Source organism: Gadus morhua, chromosome 12, assembly GCF_902167405.1.
Source record: "Gadus morhua chromosome 12, gadMor3.0, whole genome shotgun sequence".
Classification (NCBI taxonomy): domain Eukaryota; kingdom Metazoa; phylum Chordata; class Actinopteri; order Gadiformes; family Gadidae; genus Gadus; species Gadus morhua.
Window position 1 is genome coordinate 18,113,703 of NC_044059.1, and position 23,263 is coordinate 18,136,965.

Sequence of the window (23,263 nt, forward strand, 5' to 3'; positions counted from 1 at the left end):
TATTGGATAATGATCACTTCCAATAGTGCTACCTCCATAGAGTCCATACACTTCCCACTCACACTTTGGGGCTAATCTACTTGAAATAAATGTTAGATCTAAAACTGACTCTTTACCAGTTCTGATGTCTATCCTTGTCCTTCTACCATCATTCACACATACTAAATTCTTATCATTCAACACCTCCTCTATTATCTGACCATTATTGTCTGTCTTTTCTCCACCCCACAATTGATGTTGCCATGCGCCATTGAGCAGTTTACATAGGAATGAATAGGCGCCATTTTGGAATCCGGTGTCCATTCCTGGTCCATTCTATAATATGTCCATGTTTTAATCCACCTGCTCGCTATTCTCTTAAAGACACACACACACATCACCCCCCCCCCCCCCCCCTACTAATTTCAAGGGATCATTGTACACATACAATTTGACATTCTTTAAAAAAAGCGAGAATAAATTACAAGAACAGATCAATTCAATCAACTAATTTATTATTATTAGTTAGTAGTTGACTTTATTAGTATAAGTCAACTTCTATATCAATTTTAACAATAATTCACAATTTAATAACCGTGTTATATGGCCACTGGGAAATTTCTTTATAGCATGTAATAGTCGCCGATAAGATTAAGATAAGGGCCAAAACATGATTTGATGACACTATCTCAAATAGAAAATTTAAAGACCCATTCTCTGTGAACACTAAACTATGCTCTGAGCTACACTTCCATTGGTCCTCAAGGTCTTTATATGGAGCCAGATTAACCAATTGTGAGCCTCCCAGTATGCCAAGTTGCCAACAGAGGCTATCTTGCCGGCTGGGGTAAGCTATCTGCCAAACCCACTCCAGTCCAAGGGTCCATTTCAGCACTTTTTCTTAATGCTTGAGCTTTAGGCTCAAGCATTAACCACTCAAGCTGTTTACCTTTAACCACTTTTAGACCCCAGAAAAATCAGACTTGACTTTAAGATGTTCTACAAAATCACATATAGGCTATATCAATATAAGCCACACATGAAGCCACATATGTTTGTTGTAAAGCCTTATTGAAATCCCATGGGGGGCTTCTCAGGAAACATTGTTTTATTCACATCTACTGAGATGTATTTCAAAGTGTTTTCATAACAGGCCTTATTGTTGGAGAAAGGTTGACTTCATCTTTTGTGCTGACCTCTCTCAGTGAAGCAGCTTGTTAGATTTGTGAAGATAAACCCCCTTCAATGCTGAACCGTCTAGATCACACATACCATGGGTTATCATGAAGCACTGTAAAGAGTTTATAACATTTACTTAGCCGACTTGAAGGGCAGTAGATAACCGTAAAGTCCCGATGATAAAAATATATAGAGAAGAAGGCGGTCTACTGCGGAGCGCCACCGTGGAGGAGGAGGAGGAGGGGGAGGAGGAGGGGGAGGAGGAGGGGGAGGAGGAGGGGGAGGAGGAGGGGGAGGAGGAGAGGAGGCTGTTCTGTCAGACATCGCGGCGTTGACCGCAACGCTGAGGGAAAACACTAGGCGCACGTGTTCAGTCGAGAGTCGGGACGGTCACCTAACGTGGCTAAAATTCGGATGAACTATCTAGGGATTATAGCACTTTTTTATGGACTACCCTAAATGTATAACGATTATCGAACGAGCGTACGGAAACGATAACAGAGGGTGAGACTTTTCTGAAGTGAAACTTTAAAAAAAGGTCTGCCTTGGGTTGGGATCCCTATCATCGAAGCGGTCCTTCGGGATACAAAGTGATGGTGAGTTCATGGTTATGATGTTCATGTTTCATGTTTAAAAAGGCTGTGTACTTTGCTCGCGTGCAATGCAAACACGCGCACGCGCACGCGCCCAGATTTGTTTTCTGTGATTGTGATGACTCTAGGTCTATCGATGAGTGACTTGGTTTTCTATATTGTCAGTTACATTGTGCCCTTTAATGACTAACAACTGACCTCGCTGAGACCGTCAGGGTTCTTTATAATAGTTATCGTCAATGCCCATTATTGTATCATAAAGTTCAGTGATCATCTAAAATAAAAACACCAGGCTTACTATTGAGCAAATTGCAATCAAATCATATTTGATGTAATATATATTGACTTGTAAGCAAACATACCTAGTTAAGTTTGTTGGTAGCCCAAATAGTCATATCTAAATAAATATATTGTAGGTTAAAAATGCCATAGTTACATCAAACAAATAATAGTTTCTAATAAATAATAAATACTAATACTAATAAAGAAATACTTTAACTAATATGTATTACACGTGGAGTGAACATCATAGGTATCAATAGGGCAGCTTTGAATGCATGCAACGTGGAGGAGTTAATATGTATTACACGTGGAATGAACATCATAGTATCAATAGGACAGCTTTGGATGCATGCAACGTGGAGGAGTGTGGTTAACAGAGGTTTTAAGGCACCCTGCTCTAGATATACAGTCAACACAATAACTGATGATATTTAATTGCTTCCTGCTTCTATGAACTTATCTTGCTCCTTAATGGATAAAGGGCCTGCCTGCTCCTATCAGCCTTGAGCAGGACACACCTGGCATCCACACACAGGCAGCATTATTTACCATGCATCTTCAGTGAAACAGTGAATGCAGTCTACATGTTTCCTACGGGAAAGCGTCAAAAGGTTAAGTTTTGGCTTCTAGGAAACCAGCCAGGGGGTTACCATGTTGATAGCACAAAGGATGCAGGCTTCAGAATCCAGTCTGCAGGCCACAAAGACATCAAATGTCAAATGATCTGACACCTTTCATTGGGGGACAGGAAAGGAGCGAGCTCTAGAGAGAGATAACACAACATTTTCTTCTTTGTTAATGAATTTAACTAATAATAAAGTAACTAATGAAGACAATTTGTGTGACTAATGAAGACAATTTGTGTGACGATAATTAAGATTCAATGTTTGAGGTAAATTATCTTCAACGTTAATGTCAAACATAATTGGCCTTCAGCGTTTTGTCTCGTGGTAACTACAAACCTTTTTTAAAAACGGAGGCAGAATCTACTGTTAGTGAGCTAATTTACAAAATGACGTGTTAAAATTGCACAGTATTTATTTTGCGAACCATGAATATTGGTTGGAACTGGACATTTGTTCACCACACTGCTTGACGCCTATCTTGACTATTCTTCAGATGTTAAGTGACCATTTCAGTGTATGAAGCAATGCGTAGGAAAACGAAAATATATACTGGAGGATATATGAATCATCAGCATATGTTCAGGCTGCCCACTGCTGTGATTTGGAAAGCCATAGAGTGTGTTTTCTACGAGTGTGACAAAACCTCCCACCACCATGTCCCAACAGACTGGCTGTGCGCAGGACATTAGACAGGAATGGGGCCTTGTAGGCTCCGACTCTGAGGGGATGTGACCCACTGTGCCTGGCAGTGCTTCGGAACCCAGCAATCTGCTGCTCGCTTGGACATTACTGCTCTGGTCGCATGAGATTTGCCCTCAAAAATGACACATTTCATTTATGGTTTGCAAATATCCCTGAGAAGGCCAAATCCCTGTTCAAATTCAAATACCATCCCAAATTGTATGTAGGCCTACTTGTTTAAGTGGCCAGCCTGTTCCCCAAATGTTATTTTAAAACATTGATTTAGAGGGTATATGATCGAAGCGGCAACAATGTTTTGGCTGGCTGTAACCAATAACAAATTCTCGATCCAGCAGGATTGATTTTATTACGGCTTTAATTTTGTTTGATGAATACAGACTTTCGAGTCCAATAAATCATAAGCACAATGTAAAGACTTAAGGAGAATAGCCTGAGAATAAGGCTCCTGGCACAATTAAACTAATCAGGGCATCTCTTCCAGGATTGTTTCAGAGAATCCTGTTTGCCGATCAATTGCATCCACGCACACAGCGTCATCACAGCTCAATCACAGGTCTGCCAATGCAACCCTGGTCAATGGAGGAGAAGCATTGGTCTGTAGGGAGTTGTGTCGTTTCATAATCTTGCCCTCTTCTGCTCATTTATTTTGATATTCATAACTCCAGTTTTACTTTCATCCTCATCCTCATCGTCATCCGCTTATCCGGGGTCGGGTCGCGGGGGGAGCAGCTCAAGCAGGGGGCCCCAGACTTCCCTTTCCCGGGCCACATTGACCAGCTCTGACGGGGGATCCCGAGGCGTTCCCAGGCCAGTGTTGAGATATAATCTCTCCACCTAGTCCTGGGTCTTCCCCGAGGTCTCCTCCCCACTGGACGTGCCTGAAACACCTCCCAAGGAAGGCGCCCAGTGGGCATCCTTACCAGATGCCCGAACCACCTCAACTGACTCCTTTCTAAGTAAAGGAGCAGCGGCTCTAATCCGAGTTCCTCACGGATGGCTGAGCTTCTCACCCTAACCCTAAGGGAGACGCCAGCCACCCTTCTGAGAAAACTCATCTCGGCCGCTTGTACCCACAATCTCGTCCTTTCGGTCATCACCCAGCCCTCACGACCATAGGTGAGGATAGGAACGAAGATCGACCGGTAGATCGAGAGCTTTGCCTTGCGGCTCACCAGTTTTACTTTCAGCAGCTTTATTAATAGAGCTTTAAGGGGTTGTGTTGCCATGTGCTCTACAACTTAGGCAAAAAGGTAACACCTATCAGGGCGGAAGTCGCGGCGCCAGCTAGTTTTGTTCACACAGTGGGGTGATGGAACAGCTGCAATGCCAGTAGCTGGTGGAACAACAGGTGTGAGGTGTTCCCAACTGGTCAGACGTGCCATACACACATTCACTGTTGATGGAAATGTGTTTAGATAACTGTTGTATGTGCATATCATTAGCAATGTGACTGTATGCCTGTTTTATTTATTTATTTTTATCTGACATTAAAAGTCAATAAAAAATGCAAGCAATACTTTTTATAATTTCCGGTATTGCAGTGCAGTGTTTATATATGCTCATCAAAAGACTCAATTGGGGCACCTGGTGGTTTAGGATAAGAATTAAAAGTACAGAAACATTGGTAAATCTCTGATAAAGGTTTTATGGAATTATGTTTTTTCTATTTATTATTGAGTCCCTTTAGTTAACTTAATTAACTAATAGATGCATATTTCTAAAAAAAATTATAGTTCAGTTGCAAGCTAATATTTTTTAATTAAAAACAATGGAGTCTGTGTTTGTTTAGGTATTCATTTTAATACGGTAACTTGATAGAGACGTTTTGACCAAAGGTAATGCAGCAAATTAACTAGCAGGAAGTGGAAAATCATCATTAAATTATTTAAATTAATTATTATATACCATTACATTACACATGGCCATGGTTTGTTTCCATCCATTCCATGCCACTATTTAGTTGACTGCCTGCCCCTACCAAATCTATGTTAATATCAGGATCCTTGTAGAAGATGCAGGTGGGTTGACCATAATGTGAAGTGTCTGCTCCTCCTATGCCCTCACTTTAAAATAAAAGGCAAGCTGTATTCTCTGACGGATGTTAATTTCCTTCCAGGCGATCTTCAGCTTTGCAGTTTATGTTTGAAGGCTCTGAAATTGCTCTCTTTGCACCAGTTCATATTAAGGAGATCAAACACTGACGGAGTAACAGAAAAAGATCATGTTCAGTGGTGTCTCAATAGGCCCCTTTGTTCCATTCTTGGAAAGGAGAATCTTCTTCTGGATAAAAAACCCCTCCAGTTTATACTTTTTATCTTATGATTGTATTTACGTTTTTGGGCGACCTCAGTGGCTAGTGCTCTGGTCTCATAACTGAAGTATTCCTGGAGGGAGATAATGCTCCTGTGGTAGACATGGTGTCCTATTCAGGGTGTCTCCCTGCTTTTGGCAGATGCCCTTTGTCTACCGGCTGACAGCCACATCTTTCCTAATTCCATTTTTTCCTCAAGCCACCGAGAATAAAATAACCTGAAAACTGTTAATCAAATATAGTTATTCATGCTATTCATGCTCAGTGTTAGCTATTTTACCGTTGTTTTCACTGTTGATGGGTTGATTGCTAAATCCCAGTTTGGGGGAATATGTAATACAAAATTATATTCAAATTATATTTATCACATAGCTGAGTAAACTTCTATGTCTAAATCAGGGGCAGTTGCTTTTAGCAGATTTTGAAGTTGACACTTTAAAACCTGCCAGTGGATGAGACAAAATAAAGGCCCGCCCTTTAAGGCTTCCCCCCTTGCCTCAGGTGAAATCCAACACCTGTGATATCATGAATGTAGACACTAGGTTCTTTCTTGCTTATCCCTCCACATAATGTGGTGGGGCTTTTCACTGCTGGCTGCTCCAGGGACAGATCACATTTGGCCTTGCTAGTCCCTCTCCCTGGCTAAGGACCCATTGCATGGTTGACCAAACGGCTAGAAAGTGGCTATGGCTCAGTTTGATCATTCACACCAGTGAGACCTGCTTCCCTGCTCTTTGTTGTCTACTTGACCTGTGGATAACCTGGTCAAAACCTCCTTAATCTCTGGGCCCCAGGATATTATATGGAGCTCCATGACATTTATTGGCGGAACTTCAAGAAGACAAGTTCACCAGTTCTTTATTATCATAGATTCCTTAGTTATGAAATAATTATTCTTAAAGTACTTACTCTTTGAAGTTCTGTTATACTCAAGCAAAATGTTGCAAACAAATTTCAAACACCCCTGTTGCTTTATATTGATTGACAACCAGTGACGGATGAGCTAAGGACTTGACTTGGCAGTACTTTTGTGAGTCAATCTTGGTTGAAGGAAGTGTACTCTACCTCCGTGATGGTTTGGACTACATCTCTTGTACGACCATTTCAGCGGGAGTGATGAGAGGAAGCACAGGCCACCAATACGGTGAAGTATATTTTTGGTGCTTGTTTTACAGAGTCACGTGCTGCTTTTGACCTCACGATGTTGATGCTTTACACGTGTAGGATGCCTTCGCTACCAACTGCTCCTTTGTCACGTCTCCCCATACTTCCTCCATCTGCTGGCGCCATATGCTGGAGTCCGAGAAAGGGCTTTGCTCAAGGCAGGCCAGGTTAATTGCCTTCGACATTCCTTACACTAGTGGTGCTAGTCCTGTCTTTGTGTAGCCTGTGGTCTGTATTTAGGCTGTTTGTGGTTTGATTATCTAGGGAGGAAGTATTGTAGACTAGAAAGTTTGCACTCAACCTGCTGTTAATATGTACTGGAATGGGAAATCTCAATTGATGAGTACATATGAGTAAGATATCGACCAAAGGAATCAATCTCAGAGAAACACGTTCATATATTTTCCTCTTCTTGTTCCTTTACCAAACCGTCATATGATGCCATATGAAGTCTTCAACATCATATGGAAGGTCTACCTCTCATCACTTTATGTCATCAGTTAGCTGTTACGCTACTAGCCAACTTGGCAGTTGATTAAGCACCATAGAGTGGCTACCCCATTGTCATCACTTGATAAACTTTCTTCTAACTTCTAAAATGTGAATATACACTATAACTTTGTATTTTAGTTCTTACTTTTGTTATTTAGCTTTCAAACCAAAATACAAATCACAAGATTTACTGAATAATTCAAAGAGTTGTTCATGAATCTCTGACTAGAGACCATGCAAATTGTAATTAATATATATAATATATAGGTATTTAGGTATAAAGGTAACATGTATTTGTATATTTTATATTTCAACTTGCAAATGACCATGCTTATGATTTAGATGTTTTATTCAAACTAGCACTGGCCAACTAATCATCGGAATGATGAATCAATGAATGATATGTATGTACTATGAATTACTAAATAGTGTTATTATAAATTAATAAGTGACTATAAAGATATATCAGCCCACAAATGGGCTGAAATTGCAAATGGAGTTTATCCTGACCTGAACCCAAATGCAATCTTCTCTCCCAAGTCTCACACATTGAACACACTCCTCCGTCAAAGTGTCAAGCCTCTGTTGTACTTTTGTAAAGTTGTTTCTATGTAACTTTTATCATATGAAAACACTTTTGTTTATTTGCATAAGACACACTTTTTTATGCACTTTCCATTCCCTGCCTATTCCCTCTTTCCCCAATCGAATGCATAAGCTACCGCCACAAATTAAAAAAAAAAATTGGAAATAGTTTAATTCCAACGGCATGGAGCACCTGTTTGTAGTTGACAGATTAGTATGATACAGAATATGGTCTTATGTTTTGGCCTCATCTCGCAAAATATATGTATTGGTCCAAACACATAAATTGTAAATGTACGTGTAAATTGTTGAAAAAAGCTTTACTGTTAAGTTTCATAACGGTAAAAATACGATATTTTGCCGTACCATACCTTTCCCTTTATAGACTTCCTAAATATTTAGTTGCTCTGACAATTGTTAGTTGATATTGTTTAGGCGCATACATTTTCTACTGCATACTGTAAATCAATTATATGTTTCAGTTGACGGGTGTGGATGTCAGGTTTAATGATATTCAAAGAGAACAGTCAGAACTTCTGAAGAGGGATTACACTGATCTATTGGATACACTGGACAAAATACACATCAACTCATTCATCAGTGGACCCATACCAGCAGTTGACAGGGGAATAAACAGATTCAGTCGTCTACTTGCACTGAATACATGGCTTTCCAGAGTCTGCAATGAAAGAGGAAGGGGCTTTATTGACAACAGCCTGCCCGACACCATGGACACCGTGCCTTCCCCCATCGCTGATGCTGGCTTGGCGAGGAACGGCCACCCCCCTCCTCATCTCCACAACAACAACTCCAGCTCCACTGTCTCCTCCCTTTGCGATTTTCCAGCTGAATTTAAGAAACTGGAATATGTTGGCATCAAACTTGCATCTGTGTCAATGATAGCATCGCCAGGTCATGCCCACAGGCTGATAAAACCAAAGGAGGGAGCCCCAGCCCCCCGCCCCCTGTACTGATAGTAATCCTGAGTATTACTGAGACAAAGAAGGGTTCAGCCGTAGACAAAGTATAAAGGACGTTTCGCATAATCTGCGAAATGTCAAAACATGGCAACTTTTGCATTCCTGCTGTAACCACTAAGAGAGTAGAAACTTAGACACACTGCTAACCTCACAAATCTCATACATATTTCCTCCAAACCAAAAACAACCTTAAAGCCTATCAACAACACCATCAGGATGGGTCTACTTAATGTTAGGTCTCTTAATAACAAATCATTTTTAGTTAATGATTTTATTACCACCTCTAAACTGGATTTTATGTTTTTAACTGGAACATGGCTGGAACAAAATAACAGTGCAACCGTTCTGATAGAGACAGCTCCTCCCAACTATAACTTTTTTGATGCATGTAGATCTGGAAAAAGAGGTGGAGGGGTTGCTGTTATATTTAAAAATGTTTTTCAGGGGAAACAGATGTTATTTGGTGATTTTCCATCATTCGAATACCTTTGTGCTGTATTGAAATGCTCCCCCAGAGTTCTCCTATTAATTATTTACAGGCCACCCACATACTCTGCAAATTTTTTCGATGAATTCACAGAATTATTGTCTAGCATCTCCACAGACTTTGACTGTCTAGTTATAACTGGTGACTTCAATTTTCATACTGATGATTTGAATGACAAGTGTGCAAAAAAACTTTTTACCATTTTGGACACATTTGAACTGTCCCAACATGTGAAAGAGACTACTCATTGTAAGGGCCACACTCTAGACCTGGTTATCACAAAGGGCCTCAATGTTTCTGATCTCTCTGTGACTGATCCTTCCTTGTCTGACCACTTTTGTGTTTTCTTTAATATATCTTTTATTCCCGACATACAGACAAAATCAAATACTGTCAAAAAACGGTATATCAATGAAGAATCTTATGTACTTTTTAGAAAGGCCATCTCCTTACTACCACCTCTCAACCCATGTTCTGCTGATGATCTTGTAGAAAACTTTAATTTGAAAATTTTGAAAGTCATGGATGTCATTGCACCTTATAAGGTTAAAACGATTTCTGGAAAGCAAAAGGCACCCTGGAGAAAAGCTGCTTCTGTAACAGCACAGAAAAAAGAATGCAGGAAGGCTGAACGCATCTGGCGTAAAACAAAACTTCATATTCACCATGATATCTACAAAGAGAGGCTCCGTGCCTACAATTCAGACTTAAAAAGTGCTAGAGAAAATTTTTCTCCAATATCATTAAATCCAATAATAATAATGCAAAAACCCTATTTTTAACTGTTGACAGACTGACCAACCCCCCAACACAAATTCCACCTGATCTCCATTCCACGCAGAAATGCAATGAGTTTGCAGCTTTTTATACTGATAAAATTGAAGGCATCAGACGCGCCATCAATATCTCCACTTAAGTCCACAAAAATATTGGACTACCAACCTGTTCAGGCAAAAGTAACGTGGCAGGGATGGCATGCTTTAACGTTATTGACTCTAAAACTCTTGTGGAAACTGTTACTCAACTAAAGCCATCCACCTGTTGCCTTGATTCTTTACCTACCAACCTCTTTAAGAATGTTTTTGACTGCCTAGCAATAGACATATTGCAGATAGTTAACAACTCTCTCCAGTCAGGCAACTTCCCAAAAGCCCTGAAAACTGCAGTTATTAAACCCCTTTTAAAAAAGCGGAGCCTAGATACCTCTATTATTAACAACTACAGACCAATATCAAATCCGCCCTTCATAAGTAAAATCATTGAGAAAGTTTTCCTCCAGCAACTTAATCACTTCCTGGCATCAACTGGTTGTTATGACACCTTCCAATCAGGATTTCGACCCCTGCACAGCACTGAGACCACCCTCATTAAAGTTGTAAACGACATCCGTCTTAACACAGACTCTGGCAAAACCTCAATACTAATGCTACTAGACCTCAGTGCTGCATTCAACACTGTAGACCATACAATACTTTTGGACAGGTTAGAAAACTGGGTGGGGCTTTCAGGCACAGTCTTAAATTGGTTCAGATCCTACCTACAAAATAGGAACTACTTTGTTTCCATTGGCGACTTTGTATCAGAATCAACCAACGTGATGTGTGGAGTCCCACAAGGTTCGATCTTAGGACCCTCTTTATTCAACATCTACATGCTCCCACGAGGGCAAATCATGCATAATAACAATATTGACCATCATTGCTATGCTGATGACACGCAAATCTATGTATCGCTATCACCAAATGACTATCGGCCCATAGATCTGCTGTGCCAGTGCATTGAGCAAGTGAAAGACTGGATGTGCCGAAATTTCCTTCAGCTAAATGAGGATAAAACAGAGATAATTGTATTTGGTGCTAAAACGGAAAGGCTTAACGTAACCCAACACCTTCACTCTCTGTCCCTGAAAACCTCAATCAAAGCCAGAAATCTAGGGGTTATCATGGATTCTGATTTACATTTCGAAAGTCACATCAAATCAGTTACAAAATCTGCATATTATCACCTTAAAAATGTAGCAAGACTTAGAGGGCTCATGTCCACCGAAGACTTACAAAAACTTGTACATGCCTTTATCACTAGTAAGCTTGATTACTGCAATGGTCTCCTTACAGGTCTCCCAAAACAAACTCTAAGGAAGCTTCAGCTTGTTCAGAATGCTGCTGCTAGAGTTTTAACAAAGACCAAGAAATTTGAACATATTACACCAATTCTGAAATCGTTACATTGGCTTCCTGTAGGTCAGAGAATTGATTTTAAAATCATGTTGCTAACCTATAAATCCCTACATGGTTTAGGCCCAAAATATTTAACTGATATGCTTCCACTACATAAGCCTTCTAGAACACTAAGATCTTCTGAGACCAATCTGTTAATTATCCCCAGAGTAAACACGAAACATTGGAAAGCAGGATTTAGTTACTATGCAACAAATAGCTGGAATAAACTCCCTGAGGATTTAAGACTTGCCCCAACTCTGAGCACCTTTAAAACATGATTGAAGACTTTTATGTTTGCTTTAGCTTTCTGCTAAATCTTAAATACTTTACCTTTATTTTACTAAAATGCCTTTTTAACTTTCCCTTTATTTTCTATTTTTACCAGAAAAATACATGATCTGATACCAGAGAGAAAGGTTGTATAAGGGTTAGAGTCCTGAGTTTGTTTGTATAAGGGTTAGAGTCCTGAGTTTGTTTGTATAAGGGTTAGAGTCCTGAGTTTTGTTGAATAAGGCCTTTGGTCTGGGCCAGAGTCCTAGAAGCTGGGTTAGAGTCCTAGAATATTGTATAAGGGTTAGAGTCCTGAGTTTGTATTTGTATAAGGGTTAGAGTCCTGAGTTTGTTTGTATAAGGCAGGGGTGGGGAACCTTTTTCACATCAAGGGCCATTTCAATTTTTCCAAAGTCCTCAGAGGGCCGTACCATTATGAACACATAACTAAAGATGAAAAAAAAGACAAAAAAAGTCTATAACTGCTGTGTTACTAAGCCTCATGTTTGCTGCATTTCTAGACTCACCTAATGTGATGGCTGGAACTGTTTTTCTCTAGCAAGGCGTCTGATGTCAGCTGGCAGTGATGATGATGCTACTCCAGGGATGGGCAACTTTCATGATAAAGAGGGCCACATTTTTTATCATAACCATCGGAGGGCCACATGACTGCACACTTCAACTATACATGAGCTGAGAGAAGCTACATAATTTTGAATTTGGTAGATGATTTCCTGTATTCTGGTGCATTTTGGCGATGGCCACTACCTAAAAAATCGTCCAGAATCATAACCTATGTACGGTATGTTAATTGAACCAACATACATTAATTTCATGTTTTCCATGCTCAAACAGCCACATGAATGGTCAGTATTTTTATCAGTGCAAAGGGCTCACATACATCATCATTCAATGAAGTCAAAAAACTGAAAAACAGTGGCCCAACATTAAGTGCAACAACTCAATGAACTCAAACCCAACAAGCAGTTGTAGTAGTTGTAGTGGCGACTTAAGTGGATATCTTTAATGACTGATATCACTTCTAAGCAAACTAGACGCATGGGTTTGCCTTTGAATTCTATGAATTCTTCTCATCTTTCTTGAACGAGTTTTCTGTAACTCGATCAATTATTATTATTATTATTATAATATATATATTTTTTTATTATTTTTTTTTAAATTATGTGCAGGCTGAATGCATGCGGGCCGCGGGCCACATGCCCGCGGGCCGCCAGTTCCCCATCCCTGGTATAAGGGTTAGAGTCCTGAGTTTGTTTGTATAAGGGTTAGAGTCCTGAGTTTGTGTATAAGGGTTAGAGTCCTGAGTTTTGTTGAATAAGGCCTTTGGTCTGGGCTAGAGTCCTAGAAGCTGGGTTAGAGTCCTAGAATATTGTCCTTTAGGTCGGGTTGTAGTCCCGACTTGGGTTCCAGAGAGACTGTTGATCTGATCTTAAATACATTGCACTTTCAATTTTACTTGCTAAAAAGCCTTTTTAACTTTCAATTTAATTTTCTCTTAAATACATTGCACTTTCTATTTTACTAATTTCTTGCTTTTCTTTTACTTATCTATTATTTTATTTTATTGTATGACAATGTTTATATGTGAAGCACTTTGAGTCTGCCTTGTGTATGAAAAGTGCTATATAAATAAAGTTGCCTTGCCTTGCCTTGCCTTCATGTTAAAATGTGTGTGTGTGTGTGTGTGTGTGTGGGTGTGGTTGGTGTGTGGGTGTGGTTTGTGTGTGTGTGTGGTGTATGTGTGTGTGTGTGTGTTTGTGTGTGTGTGTGTGTGTGTGTGTGTGTGTGTGTGTGTGTGTGTGTGTGTGTGTGTGTGTGTGTGTGTGTGTGTGTGTGTGTGTGTGTGTTTCTATGTCTGTGTGTGTTTGCTGGAGATAATGTTATTGAACATTGATGCTAGAATAGAGAACACAGATAACAGAGCAGAATATATGAAATCAATTCTATGGGCCCTTCTCAGGGATGGGCAACTTTGGTGGGGGTCACAAAATGTAGACCTCATCATCCGGGGGCGGAAAGTGTGTGCGCGTGCACCCCTTCCATGGTGTCCACGCCCCTGCAGTCTACTTATTTTTGATATAGCAACTCTAAAACTATTCTGATCATCTCTCACACTGGAAAAAGCCTTCTGTTGAACCAATTAAAAAAAACAAGGGTAATGGTTCACATCTATATTACATAACTTGAGCCAATGACAAATATATAGCTTGCCTCAAACAATATTTCCTATGTTCATAAAAACAAAATAATACAACTTGGCACCAAGTATAATTCTATTCTTTGAATGAAGTTAATACATTTAAATCGTATGTTAAATCCTAAACAAAAATATATTGATTCACTCCAACAATTGTTTCTCATTTAAGAAATATCTATCAGAAATAATTTGTTTTATCCAATCAAAAAGATTACAATTTAATCAAACAATTGTTTCTCATTTAAACATGAACATTTTTAAACATAGCATTTTTTTGTATACATTTCCCGCTCGGCTCTTGCCGCTTCATGGCCTTGGGGCGCTTCTGTCTGGATTCGACATCAATCAGGGTTAGGTGCTTTGTCAAAGACACCTCGATACTCTGCTTGGTGATCGAACCAAGAACCTTCAGGTTACCAGCCAACCCGCTCTACCACCTGAGCTACTGCCGCCACACAATATACAATATATATTAACAATCTGAATGGCAGAGTTGGACCTACTCCAGACCTCCCTCCAGACACAGACAGACTGTCCTAGCTCACAGAACCAGTGAGTCATCGTCACTCTGGTCAAGGCTAGTGCTTTCACCTAAAAAAGTCGCCAAAAGTCACCAATAGCAGCTGAAAAAGAAGCTAGATTTGTCGCTTGTCGCTGTTTTGAAAAAAAGTCGCCAAAGGGGTCTGAAAAGTAGCTAAATATAGCGACAAAATCGCTAAGTTGGCAACACTGCGGTTTGGTCCAGTAGTCGTAAGCGTCTTTGTATTTAATGCGCATGCGCAGGCTTGTACGTAACCTTGAAAATGTACATTTGTCTGAACAAATATTTCTAAATTGAGCTCCTAATCAAATATAACAGTGTTTTAGGAAGAAAACAAAAAAGAAATATTTGGATTGAATGACAAAAGTATTAATCAGTTGAATACACAACCTTAAAATTTTACATTTGTCAAAATGGATATTTCTTAATTGAGCTCCGAATTAAAAATATCTATATTTCACAGTATTTTGAAATAAAAAAAAGTTATTTTAAAAATAAAACAAAAAATGTTTATTTGAATTGAATTACAAAATAATAATCAGATGAAGTACGGCTTAAAACCCTTTTTCCAGTGCACCACATGGATTGGTTAAATACAGGGCAACTTTACTTTAACCTTTAAAAAATGCATGAAACATTCAAACGTGGACAATGTTTTTTAAAGAGCTATCGGAATCAGTATCAGTAAAAAAGTGAATTTAGGGATAAATATCGATGCTTTTCTTAGTTGTCAGAGAATATCAAGCTTTTCCAATAGACTAATTGGTGAAAAATGAAATAATTATTTTTGATGAAGTAGATTGCATTAATTGCATTGTAGTACCTCGGTTTTGTAGCTGGGTATGATATTCCTTAGCTAGGCTCAGATACTATTAAATAAATGTAATATGTATTGAGCCATACAATGCATGGGGCAATAGGGCCCCTGTGCCTCACCATGCCCCAGAACAAGACTCTGTGTTCACATCCACCACAACTAACACTGCTCCTCTGGACCCCCAGGTGCCAATCTCAGACCCTATGAGCTCATAGCCAGTTTGCTGCAGTTTGGACCAGCAGGAAGCGCACCCTTGCAGGCTGGTCTAGGACGGATGTCGGCCCCTGGGCTCAGATGGATGTCGGCCCCTGGTCTCTGGGCCCCTGTCTGCGTGCTACTAGCCAGGCTGATGGTGCTGGCCCATGCAGGAAGTGAGTATTACAACACTTCTGCAACAATACAATAATACAAACACGCACCTTTTTACAGTTCATTCAGTATAAAATTGAACACATACTGTATGATAAAACAGTCATATATATGACATTACTTAAGGTTTGTCACAAGTTGTTCATCGTGAAAGCGGGATTGGTAAAAAGTGCTTATAAATGGTTTCAGAAGTTGCTTTTGAATTGAATAAGTGAGTCCAACTTAATTTTAGATTGAACTAATCTAAAATTAGTTCAATCTAAACACAACCTAGTTGTCGAAAGTGTGTGGAGATCAACAATAATCTTCGAAGTCCAAATGAGTGGTAAGGGCTTTGTTTATACAACTTTGTCCTTCTACGATTCTTCGGCCATTCACATTACACACGCAGTATATTGCTATATTATACATAATATATTGTGATATTGCTTTTAACATATCTTATAGTCCATAACATCACAGTTATTGTGAAATATCTAAGTGTAGTGAGAAACCATACATCATTATCTCTGTGTTGATATAAATCAATAACTTCACCAGCTCTGCAGGGTTTTGTTGATATGGGGACATGTTGAATGAATGTTGCCTTAAAGAAGTTTATATGACATGATATATGTGTTTTAACAATACCCATAATGTGATTCTCACTCTTCAATGTAGTATGAAAACCGTAGATGTAACCCTGTCCAATTCTATATTTTTTTACTAAAACTACCACTAATACCATTATCTTCAAACTCAATCTCCACAAATATGTATTCCAATATGTGGGAATAGGGAAATGATGATCCCTCACAGTGTTGTTTTGCTGTAGCTATGGTGTACCCTACTTTTTTGGTGGTCTATTTAATAACACACATATATTTCGGATATCACATCATTTAAAATGGGTTTAATGGTTGTAGTAGTTATTTCAAAATGATTCGGCATGATGTAGTTTTTGTTTTTTATAAAGCAGTTAAGGGAGGACGGCTTTATATGTTATTCAAAACAAATCCTTCACATGACAGCAATCTGTTGGAAATACTAAGAGAGAGAAACTAAAGATGCAAAATCCTTTTAAGAGGACAGTGTACAGGACTTGAGACGGTCCCTTGCGATTGCTGCACACTCCTCCCCTCTCATTATATTGTGTTGAAAGTTCGGCAGCAGTGTTGTGATTTGTTGAAACATGAAGGAGCGTGAGCCCAATGAAGTGCTCGACCCTGCCACCATCCAACCTTCCACACTGCTCCTCTCACCACGGTATTGGAGCCAGCGAGTTGTTGTTTATTGCCACATGATTCTGTATGCCTTAGGCCGCTTACATTGGAATCAGGCTTTGCTCAACCTTTCCATAGAAACACGCAGAGGGAATCCTAAAGGTGGCTGACAACCTTTGTATCTGCTTGCCAAGACGTTTGCATGTTTGCGGCAAGTGGGGGACCTGGTCCAAGTGTTGTGCCCTCTTTTCTCATTTATGTTTTGCTCCAGGCGAACTGCAATGGGAAATATAAAGTGTTTATATTCATATATCATGAAGAAATAGCATGTTGTGCCTTTAATTTGTTGCTAAGAGGTATGAAGGCATATGAAAGTCTCAGGCATCCTTCAAGTGGGAAGCAAGTATAAACATGCAGATAAACCAGCTCTCACTCTACCATGCTATTAAAACACTTTAAAACCTGCCATTGGATGACACAATTTGTCCAACATTTCAGCATGTGAACCTTAACAATAAAACACATATAAACCATCAACAACAACAAAGTCGGTGGCATAGATCACTATATTTAACGAAGTTATCAATGAGTCGTAATAAATGATGAAAATCAACCTGATTCCCCAATTATTATTTATCATTTGCCATTATATCATACCCATACATTATGGGTTTAACTCATCAATTTGGGGTGGACCTCTACGTTCAATTCTCATGTCTTTCCATGTGAATCCTCTGTAACTTGTTCTTGATCTGCATCTCTCTCTGCTGTCGTAGGCGCGCCCAGTTTCTTCAGAGCCCCTGATGACCAGATAGGAATATCTGGGGGCGTGGCGTCCTTCGTGTGCCAGGCGCTGGGGGACCCCAGACCCCGCATCACCTGGATGAAGAAAGGGAAGAAAGTTAGCTCTCAACGTTTTGAGGTAAAGTCGTTTTGAGGTTGTCTATTGGTCGGTCTGTTTCCTTTGTGAATGTGTGTGTGTGTATGTCTATGTTTCTGTTTGTGTGTGCGCCTGTCTGTCTGTCTGTCCATGTTTGTGTGTGTGTGTGTGTGTGTGTGTGTGTGTGTGTGTGTGTGTGTGTGTGTGTGTGTGTGTGTATGTGTCTATGAGTGTGTGTGTGTGTGTGTGTGTGTGTGTGTGTGTGTGTGTACGTGTGTGTGTGTGTCTGCAGGAGTGGATATTGATCACCAGCCTACAATCAGTCAGTGTCAGTCCTAATGTAAAGTGGATGTGTTAAGATACAGCGAAGGCAGTGGTCAGGGCTGCTGAACAGTGTTCAGTAACATGACTTGCTGCATGATTCCGAGCCAGCGGGAGGGCTCATTAGCTGACTGCTAGTGCTTCAGAAGTGGCACAAAGACGCATGCTGACGTCAATATGAGCCATAAGAATGGTTTTCCACCTGTCTGCTTGGCATGCTTCAAACATATGTGTGTGTGTGTGTGTGTGTGTGTGTGTGTGTGTGTGTGTGTGTGTGTGTGTGTGTGTGTGTGTGCGCACGTGCACGCGCGTGCGTGTGTGTGTGTGTGTGTGTGTGTGTGTGTGTGTGTGTGTGTGTGTGTGTGTGTGTGTGCACGTGTGTGTGTGTATGTGTGTCTGCATGCCCCTGTGTATGCGGGGGACATGCAGACCATTTCTGGTCAGGAAGCTATTTCATGGGCTTCCTCCTTCATTAGGGTAAGAATGTCTTTCCTTGTGTCCTCACTCCTCACACTAAAGAGACACTGCTGTGACCCCTTTGGTCCTTCACCCCCTGAAATACCCCTGACCCACTCAGGCTTATCACGCAGATATCCCTTCATTGTCTTGCGTGTAGATGGAGTCATATTGAGGCATTTTCGGTTTCGAAGTAGTGCTCGGTTTGATTCATGGTTGTTTGGATTTTTACATGAATCTGTTGACATCAGACATAATATAATATGGCAAAATATGCATGGACCTAGTTATGCTACAATCTTAAAAACAAACCAATACAGCTATTAGAATATTACAATCATTTAAATCAACAATGCATTCATTTTTATCAAAGCAATAGCTCATTTATAAAACACTGGCTGTGATAATATACATAACGCTAAAAACTTGCACAATATTGAATTGATTGTTTACGGCAAAGTTACAGGTCAGTTTCTATGTTAACTTAAATTTTGATTTTCCCACAAATATTTGAAAGTTGGAAAGGGACGAGAAGATACAAAACTGAAGTTTCTTAAAAGATAAAGATTCAAATGGCAAAGGAGGGAAAGGTTGGTAAGAAGGACCATGGGTTATTATCGGACATTCTTACAGGCATTCACGCCTCCACCAACATGACCGCAGAATCCTAATGACCTTTTTCAAGCCAGCGTTAATCAAAGTTTATCTAAGAAATTCTTCAATCCTAAAAACATGGCCATAATAATATACATAACGCTACAAGACATGCACAGGTATTCAATTGATTGTTTACGGCGAATGAAATGACACACACACACACACACACACACACACACACACACACACACACACACACACACACACACACACACACACACACACACATACACACACGATAGATGGATATTACAGGTCCGTTTTAATGTTAACTTTTGAAAGTTGGAAAGGGATGAGAAGATGCAAAACTGACCTTTCTTAAACGATAAGATTCTAATGTCAAAGGAAGGGAGGTACATTCTTACAGGCATTCACCCCTCCACCAACATGATAGCAGACTCCTGAAGACCTTTTCAACCTAGCTTGTGTCCATTTTAGTCCGATACAGGTACCAAGATTTCATCCTTTTTTCCTACTGTTGTAAAGCTTTGCAGGAGGTTAAATTTGGAGTATTAATAAGGGCCCTCCCATCCTCAATATAAACAAACGTCCACCCTGAGAACGTTTACAACACTGCCAAGTTTTCAAAGACAGCTTCTACATGAGAATATGTTTTTTTTTTACGATTATTTTTTTGGCATTTTCAAGCTTTATTTGACCACTACAACGTAAGCCGGAGCCATTATGGTACGCGCTCTATCCACTACGCCACCGGAGCGCCCATGAGAAAATGTTTATCCTATGAATGCTCTTTAAAATGATTTAGAATACTTTGAGAGAGTCAATGATACAGATTGATACACATTTGTCAAAGACTCTTGACAACACATAGTTACTACAAGCAGTATCTTTCTTATTTAAAGATAATTGTGTTTTCTCTCACTAGGTGATTGAGTTTGACAACGGCTCAGTGCTACGCATCCAGCCCCTGCGGACCCATCGGGACGAGGCCATGTACGAATGCACGGCCAGCAATAGTGTGGGAGAGATCAACACTAGTGCCAAGCTCACTGTTCTGGAAGGTATGACCCCACTCTGTCCCTGTTGTAGCTCTTGCCCTTGCGCCCGTCTTGTAACAACTCCCGGTCTGTCTTTGTAGACACATAAGGTAACTCATAGCTTTGAGTCTGAGATTGATTCAGGAAGGAAACAATGGGTCCCAAATGCAACGCAGTACATAGACTGAGGTACTAAGCCATTCTTTCCCAAACTAGCAGTGCTAATGGCTAAGTCTTGCAGGTGTGCTTCTGCAGAGGTGTCGATTCGGCAGGGGAGATTGGAGCTAATCATGTAGGTGCAGCCAAAAGAAAAATATAACACAGAAACAGGGTCTAAAACAGCAGGAATCAGTGAAGACCCCAAAGCACACAGAGCACAAATTCTGCTTCATATTTGTAGCCTGAAAAATGAATTGTTTCACTTCATAATCATGTAAAAAACATTTGCTCCCTCTATTCTAATACGATTCCTGACTATTTGGGATGCAAATAGTATAACTGTTTACACTCATTACTGCACTGAACTGCACTGTCTAGCACTGCACTTTTTAAATGGCTAACTTTTATGCTTCTTTTGCACTTCTGGTTGGATGTCAACTGCATTTAATTAGTTTTGTATCTATACTCTGCTAGTGACAATAAAGTTGAATCAAAATCAAAATCAAATAAAAAAAAAGAAGTATTTTGTGTCTGACAAAACAAGCCCACATGCTTTTGACATGAAAAAATAAATAAATCGCAACTGAAGAAAGCTCTTACTAGATGATTGAAACCACCTCTATGCAACTCACTCACCTCCCTACTAGTCTGGTCACTAGATCCACGCACCCTCCTGTCTCACCTACAAGGATCAACCACCCACACTGCCACATACCTTCCTACTAGACCCCAGGCAGTAGGGCGTCCTCTTCTGGAATGCTCCTGGGGAATTACCAATCCACACTTCCATTCAACCCAGTGGTATGGTAAATGCTGTCTTTTATCTATCATATGGATTCATCTCAACCTTTCCGTAGCCACTAGCTATCTCAAGGTTTTAGCACGCCCGGCCTTGGAGAAGGTGATGAGGTTTCTTCTTGACCAGGACTGCTGGGGCTGTCCAAGTAGTGCTTCTCTCCCCTAATTCATGAAGCCCTGCCTGTGAGTCAGGTCAACAACACAAAGGGTAGATTCCAATGAATGCAACTGCAGGAAAAAAAGAAGAACCAAAAATAAAGGAACAAATGATTATTGTTGAGAGCATTATTGGTAGCCTTTTCTTGTTATGAACCATGATTTTCAGACTGGATATTTAGGGTATCAAGAGATTTTTTCAATCATCCATCATCCAGCCCAAACTACTTCCCGGGGGATCCTATACAACAAGGGTGTCATTGTAGATGTTTGTTTTTCGAAAAAAACTTCTAATTTACACACCAGTCATGTTTGGGAAACTCCTTAGTGATAAATGATCTGGCATGTCAGGTTGAATAGGCAAACACACACACACACACACACACACACACACACACACACACACACACACACACACACACACACACACACACACACACACACACACACACACACACACACACACAAACACAGACATCCTTTGAAAAGAAGAACAATGCACACCGTAAAAATGTCTTTGTTGAGGTTGTTGTTAAATTATGTTACCTTTTCTAGCTAACTTTTTTTTTTAACAAGCTCGATGACTGACAGTGGCATATGAAATCCTGTTTGTTTGATGTAAAGTAATATGAATATTGTCATCTTATCTTATCTCTCAGTTCCCTGTTTAAAATAATTATCACACAATAGCCTGGAACCTTTTAAAAGGCATTCCTAGTAGGAACTCTTCACACACACATGTATTACTTATAGCTATCCTTTTTCCTGAGAGGCCTCCATAAGTTACCAGCTAGTCTTCTCTTTGTGTGGGACATGCCTTTAATTTAGTACTCAGTGTTGTCAGGTGGGTTATTTGAGATGACAACAGGCTTATAAAGTTTCAAAGTTGGTTTGTCTATTCTAGCTTGTCAGATTCCATGACTTGCCAAGAACAACATTATTACCGAAGTGATTCTATCAGTAGTTTGTTACTGGAGTAGGTACATTGTATTAATTTATTCAAATAATAAAAGAATAAACTCCAGCAAAATCAGCAAATTTCACTTCTTAATTTTGGGTCAGAATGACCACTACAATGGAAACAGTACAGTAAACACAAAGTTATTGCTGTTTGAAATTACACATATGTGACATTCCCTACATAAATCTTCTATGTCTAACATTCTAATGTAAGCAAACTAATAATGGCTGATGATTGTTGTTAACATGAAGAACCTGCTCTTTTTCCACTTCCCTTTCAATTCGCCATAGAAAGGGAAATGAAAACGAGAATGATTCTACTAATTTAGATGCTGCTAGTATCCAAATGGCCTTGTTTGTGGTTAGAAGCACAAACCTCTTGCCAGTTTATTAAACGTATTTTTTTTGGGGTAGTTTAAAACCAAATTTTAACACACAAAATATCTAATTGTTGTAAATTTTCTGCAACCTCAGAATTGTCTTTGATTTATACCTTCATTTTCTACATTCAAACACTATGGGATCAAAGAAATGCTTAGTTGGTTGACAGTTCAAGGAAGGGGGGCATGTGGGCATGTTACTCCCCTGGTTCCCACCCATGGCAACTCTCTATATGTTTTTATTAGCCCACCAATTGAATGGGCGATGTTGTTAATGAAATGCTTTACACGCCGTGGATTTATACTCTCTATATAAGCGTCTGCGAATCCTAACCCTCACTTGGAAGCTGCCACCAACAAAAGCTGCCCAGACCTCCACATGTCAACAAAAACCTGTCCCATGGTTGTGATGTGGAAGATTAACACTAAAAGGCATATTTTATTTTATTTTAAGGAGAATAAATTACAATAAAGGTTAATTT

General features: G+C 39.8%; 1 protein-coding gene across 13 annotated transcripts in view; it reads left to right on the forward strand.

Annotated features, from left to right (window-relative positions):
- Positions 1-1,483: 1,483 nt before the first annotated feature.
- Positions 1,484-23,263, forward strand: part of ptprfa (protein tyrosine phosphatase receptor type Fa) — a 57,592-nt gene continuing 35,812 nt past the window's right edge. For all 13 annotated transcript variants that reach the window (XM_030373218.1, XM_030373223.1, XM_030373219.1 and 10 more), the window contains exons 1-4: positions 1,484-1,754; positions 15,631-15,816; positions 17,793-17,938; positions 20,217-20,352. In XM_030373218.1, coding sequence (XP_030229078.1) covers positions 15,720-15,816; positions 17,793-17,938; positions 20,217-20,352 — 379 coding nt within the window. In that variant the 5' untranslated portion in view covers positions 1,484-1,754; positions 15,631-15,719. The remainder of the gene's footprint in view (positions 1,755-15,630; positions 15,817-17,792; positions 17,939-20,216; positions 20,353-23,263) is intronic.